Consider the following 6000-nt stretch of genomic DNA (forward strand, 5'->3'; position numbering starts at 1 on the left):
TCTCCAAGCCAGTTTAGGCAGAAACCCACCGAAACAGCTGGGGTGAGCAAGAAGGCCATAAATGAATGTAATGATGATATGAACAAATTAAAATTTTTGTTGCAAAACTGTCAGCCTTCTACGGTCCTACAGCTCTCTGCTGGACTTTTCTGAACCAGTCCACCACTGGCTGAAAGGCACCAGCGTGAGGGTGGATGAGATGCCAGGCAGTAGTTTGCAGGGTTTGGTTTTCTGTTTTTCTGTTTGTTTGTTTTTTTGTTTGTTTGGTTTTTTTTAGAACTCTCTCACTCGGTTCTTCTAGTAGAATTAATCATGCTTTATTTTCCTTGATGATGCTGTCTTTGGGTTGTTTTGATCAGGACCCTAAGATGTGAGAGCACTTGGCAGAACTGGAAGCAGACACCCATGCTGTGCTCCTGTCTGGGCAAGGGCACAAAGCACAAGCCTAGGCGCTCAGTCCAAGTTCCCGGACTTCTTGTTCCCATTCAGAAGCACATTCTTTCACTTCAAGGGATGCATCTGAAAATGCAGATGGCTGAAATCCATTCAGCGCTCTGATGACCATCGTATTGGAAATGCTCAAATGTAGAGTATGACTGTCCTACTTGAGACAATAAACGGAATTCAATAACCACTTTGCTACTGGTGATACTCAAACAGTACTGAAGTCCCAGTAAATGCGAGATAACTCGGTGTTTCATCAAAAGAAAAAATCTATACCTATTTCAGCTGTACAATTTAACTCATAATGCATAGATTTTTTTTTTACTTTATGCAGTAATTGGACACTCTTAAGTAGAGTGCTACATAAGCACTTACTAAACCAATAACCAAAATACTTTTTCTAAATTACATATAAATGGTTTCTTTCATCTGTTTATTCTCATAAAAATTTCAATGTGGAAGCCAAAAGAAAACAGCTGCATAAAGTATTTTCAACTGCAAGAGATGCATAAGAAGGTATTTCTGCCTGCGCTGGAGGGCACAATCTGTAATAACATTTTGCCTCCCAGATAATGACAGGAGGCATTAAAAGGACAACTTGCTCTCTAATCATTCTCGCTTGACTAGTTGAGCATGCACATACATAGATAGCACAGTTTTGCCAACAATAATTTTAATTAATTTTTACATTTCATTCTAAATTACATTAATTTATGGCCTTCCTAAAAGACATCTAGCAGAAGCTAATTAAATTCAAGCCATTAGATTTTAATTAGAGATATTCAAAAGAAAAAATCTCAGAACAATTCACACATCTTTGTGAACACTACATGCTCGTTAGCAGCTAGAGTAACCAACAAGTGCTTATAAATACAGAAAAAGACTAAGCAGCATGATTCAAACCGGGAAACAAGAAAGTCACACAAACTTTCATGCTTCAAAGCTAAAGACTCTGGGAATGCCCTCTCCTCAGCATTCACGCTCGCCATAAAAGCAAAATCAAAGGCCAACTAACAGTGAATATCACGACACACAGTCTAAAAAGTTGAGCTAAGCTTAATCCTCATTAAATTCTAATAAAATCACAGTGCCTTTCTGGCCAAAAAGTGAAACACGTTAAAGGCCCAGATGAAGCTTCCCTTAATAGGGCAAGCGGGACACTCTGAAGAGCCCACCACCACGCCAGCCCACGGTGCCGGGCCATCCAACGAGCTCCACAAGCAAACTCCAAGCAGGAAAATGATGCTTCATCATTTCAAAATAATTGGGTTTTTTTTCCACACATAACACAAAACAGTTATTGATAAATATCTACCTCAGCAGGGGCAGTACTCCATGAGTTAAAGGCAATACGGGTGCCCTTTGATATGGTGATCAGCTCCACTACTGGGTAAATAGTCTCATAAATATTAACAGCAGCATATCTGCATACGTCACCCACAGGCACAACCTTTCCTCTGAAAACTGGGAACAGAACCCCTATAATTCCTCCATGTGTCGCCTTCTGATGGTCAGATATAATATAACTATGGAAGTTACTTGAGCAAGGAGAGTGTATCAGGCAAAGAGCCAAACTACCAAAGCGTACTGTTAATTATGGTGCACCAGTTTGTTTTGGACAGGTGCCCAAAATGCTGGAGTTGACATTTCAAAACCTGAGGGGTTACAATCACACTCAGAAGTATTTAAATGAGTCAATTTTTCCAGAAAATTGAGAACTCTTCGCTATTATTACAGATTTCACAGGAGAGCTGTAAAAATAAATTAATCTAATTTTTAGAGGCACAGATTTATTCTTCTACAAAAGATGGAGTGAGTTCAATCACAAAATGTCTGTAATAGACGCATCAGCGCTGAAAGCTAACAGAAGGCATATAAAAAGAGTGGCAGGTAGGCACAACATCTGATGTCACCACAAAGTGAATGGTCAGATCTATGTCACCCTTATAATTTCCAGAAAATGCATAGGAACATACATACTTTCTAATTCTTACATTTGCAAACATTTTCAGTTTCCATTTTTAATCAGGACAACTTCATACTACGTGCAATCTGTCCTATAAATCATTCAGAAAGTGGGCTGGTGAAGAATCTTTAAGAAACTGACGACAATTTGCCACAGCCTTAACAAAACTTAAGAGAATGAAACCTGTCATTTTTCTGGGAATAGTGGATAAACAAGCAGTAAATATTTTCGATCGCAACACAACTCCAAGGGGAGGAACCTGACGCTCGGGGAGCCAGGAGGAATCCTCGGGCACAGGGAGGGATGCGCGGCCACCGTGAAGGAGCTCACTCCCCCCGCCACCGCAGACACGGTCACCGCTCCCAACTTTTGGAGCGAGTGTTGGAGCGAGCACCCCGAAGCCGACCGGAGCCGGGCCCCGGGAGGAATAGACCCAAGGCTTGCCGGGGCGGCGGGGCTCCGGCGGCAGAGGCGCTCCCGGCGTTCTCGCTCCGACACCCGGGCCCGCTGCGCCTACCCGGCCGGCTGGGGTTCCTCCCACCCCCGGAGCAAAAGGGAGGTATGAAAAATAAAATAATATATTTTTTTAACGAATGCAACAGCCCAAAGTCAAGCAACTAACTCTGGGGAAGGACAAGCCCACGGCGAGGGAAAGAACAAAGGAGGCAAGTGCAGCCGGAGCTCTCGCAACAGATGGTTTGAAGCTGACCAGATTTCGCGCTGGCATACCCTCCCTCTCCCCTCCCCTCTGGCCGCCGCACGGGCGCTGTTTGCACGCACCGGCCCGGCCGGCACCGCGTCGCCCCGGCCGCCGCGGCGCAGGGCAGCGCCCGCCCGCGGGCCGGTTCCCGCCGCCCGGCCGGCCCCGCAAAGCCCCCGCGGTGCAGCCCAGCCCAGCCCCAGCCGCCGGGACCGCCACCCCTCGCGGGAGCCGCGCCGGCCGCAGGTGCGCACCCCCGGCCCCGCGGCAGGCTGCCGGCACGGCTTGCCCCGTCCCGCCCTCTCTCCCGCACGCTTCCCGCCGCCGCTCACCCAAACTCCCGGCGAAACCGTCCATTTTGTGTGGCGGGAGGCTGGTGCCGCAGCCCGAGGCGAAGCCGCCGTCGCCGGCCAGGACAGGTTCATTCACCCGCGGAGTGGCGGCAGGACGCAGCGGCGGCGCCGCAGCCCGGCGTTCATGAGCCGCCCGGGGCAGCGGCTCCGGCGTTTCCCCGCGCTCGGCGGCGGGAGACGGCTCCGGCGGCTCCTCCTGCTGTTGCTGCTGCTGCTGCTGCGGGGCCGGCAGCGGCGCTGCCCGGCTCCGTCCCTGCGCCGCGACCCCAGCACGGCAGCTCTTGCCGAGCTCCTCCCGCCGCCGCCAGCGCCGCCCCAGCGCCCCGTGCTGTCGTGCTTCCGACTCCGCCCGCCCTGGCAGCCGCCGCTTCCCCTGCGGGCGGGCCGGCCCCGGTCCCGGCCACCGCCGGCGGGCAGCTGCGAGCCGCCTTCGGCTGCCGCTCCCGCGCCCCGAGCGCTCCGGCTGCTGCTCGCCCGCTGCGGTGGAAGCTGCGGGTTGTAAAGGGACTCTCAGGAGGAGGGGGAGACGATGGGCTGCTGGCCGCAGCTTTCCGCCGGGGGTCCCGGTCTTTGCCAGCACACCTTGCCCGGGATAAACCGTTTAGGAGTAACAATTCAATTTACGTTCAGAAGCTTATACTATCGGGCAATTTGTGGGGGGGTTAATTAGGCGATTTAATATCATGAGCGCGGCAATCAAAACAGATGTTCTATTAGATTAATCTAAAAACTTTGGTTAACTAGTTTGAGAAAGTTTTTCCTCACTGCATATCGAGCCAGAGGAACTGCCACTTCTGTAGCCTTGTTGTGGCTGTGTATAGGCGATCTCTTCCTCCACTTCCAGCCAGCCACATTCCAGTCTGCCTCCTGTAACTTCCAGCTGTATGCTGGATGACGAGGGAAAATAGAAAGTAGAACCAGAAATTCAAGTCAGCCATGCAGTATCTAATCTCTTAGCCAAGAGTGTTTCGTATGTTAAGCAACATCATCAAGTTCTGTGATGCGTTGCTTTCTCCTTGCTCAGGAAAAGCTACGTACCCATTGCAACATCCTGTTTTGCTCTAAGTATTTTCCTGCAATACACTCAAGTGCTAGTGCTGCGGTGATACAGAGAAATGGATAATTGCCTTGTGAGCATGTCCCTGGCATTTGCAGCCATGTCCTCTAGTGACAGTCTGTGGGTGTTGTTGAACAGGACTGGGGAGAAATGTGGTGCTGGAGAACAGCACAGACCTACCTCATGGGAGCAGCACACCTTCCATCCACTCAGGCAAAAGCATTGTTATCTTACTGATTTGCAATATAAAATAAAGCCAAGAGGTTTATGTTTGCTAACATTAGAGGAAGACATCTTGAAATTTTTCATCAAAACCTAATCTGCACCAGATTTCCCAGCAAATTTTACTGAACATCTGTCACAGCAATGAATTTGAGTGTGACTGACTGCACACACTCCTCGAAGCAGGAGGGTGACAACCAGTTGCCACAAAGGAAAGCAGCAAGTCAGAGCTTGCCACATTCCCAGTTACCAATTTTGTCTCCAGAGGAAAGAATGGCCACAGGGGCAGCATGAGTGAGCATACTAGGAACCTGGGAGAGCTGCCCTTTCTGGGACAACAGGGTCTCCATCCTATGGGTCTTGAACTCAAGAAAGCCACAAATAAAAATAAAAGCATGCATGGAAAAGAAAAAAAAAAAAAAGGAAACAAAACCAGGAAGACGGCCATCATCAGGAAGTACCCTAAGTCCTTGTGAGAAGACAGGAGCAACCCCTGAAGTAGATTCCAGGACACCCAACTCAGAACCAAACGGCACTCCAGAACTATGTGCTGACCCAGAGCCTGATCTAGAACCAACAAGTAATCTAGAACACAATCTAGACCCATAAAGCGATGTAGAACACACTCTAGAAACATAGAACAAGAATGTGACCTAGATCCATAAGGTGAGCTAGAACCCGATCTAGAACTGGCTCCCTCACAAAACCACCCACTCCCAAATACATGCCTGCTCTGAACACGACTACACCAACACCACCCTGCCTTTACAAACAACCAATGCCATAACCCAACCTCTGGAACGCATTCAGGCTCTAGGGACAACCCAGACTCTAGGGCCTCACATCTCATAGCAACAATAAGCACATTACTTTCCCCTTTTCAAGTACAGGGATTTGAAGATGCAGATCATCCAGAATGCTGGTATTGGTAAACTACATACATAATCTATCTTCATATACCCTTTAGTCTTGTCAAACGAGATGCCTTCCAGTCAATCTGGTATAAATAGGACCTCATTAGCCACTAAGTTTCTTTGTTGTTATTCTTTCTGGTCTTAATTATGAACAGGTATTAGACTCCGTAGCTGCTCATGGGGTCTGTTGCTGTGGAATGGCTCAGTGTAGCTTACCTGCATGGTCTTTTAGCCACAGCAAAAGAGTGCTGCAATCCCTGCAGCAGAGAGTTCCTCAAATATGCTTTGTTTTTCCAAAAAAAAGCAAGAAAAACACAGCACTACAGCTCCAGTACCATCTCCCC

At 48.6% G+C, this 6000-nt stretch overlaps 1 protein-coding gene across 4 annotated transcripts in view; it reads right to left on the minus strand.

Annotated features, from left to right (window-relative positions):
* The window catches only part of EML4 (EMAP like 4), a 163268-nt gene extending 159485 nt beyond the window's left edge, over positions 1-3783 (minus strand). For all 4 annotated transcript variants that reach the window (XM_065058319.1, XM_065058315.1, XM_065058316.1 and 1 more), the window contains exon 1: positions 3443-3783. In XM_065058319.1, the coding sequence (XP_064914391.1) occupies positions 3443-3467 (25 nt within the window). In that variant the 5' untranslated portion in view covers positions 3468-3783. The remainder of the gene's footprint in view (positions 1-3442) is intronic.
* Between the last annotated feature and the right edge of the window lie 2217 nt (positions 3784-6000).

Source organism: Columba livia, chromosome 3 (genome assembly GCF_036013475.1).
Source record: "Columba livia isolate bColLiv1 breed racing homer chromosome 3, bColLiv1.pat.W.v2, whole genome shotgun sequence".
Classification (NCBI taxonomy): Eukaryota; Metazoa; Chordata; class Aves; order Columbiformes; family Columbidae; genus Columba; species Columba livia.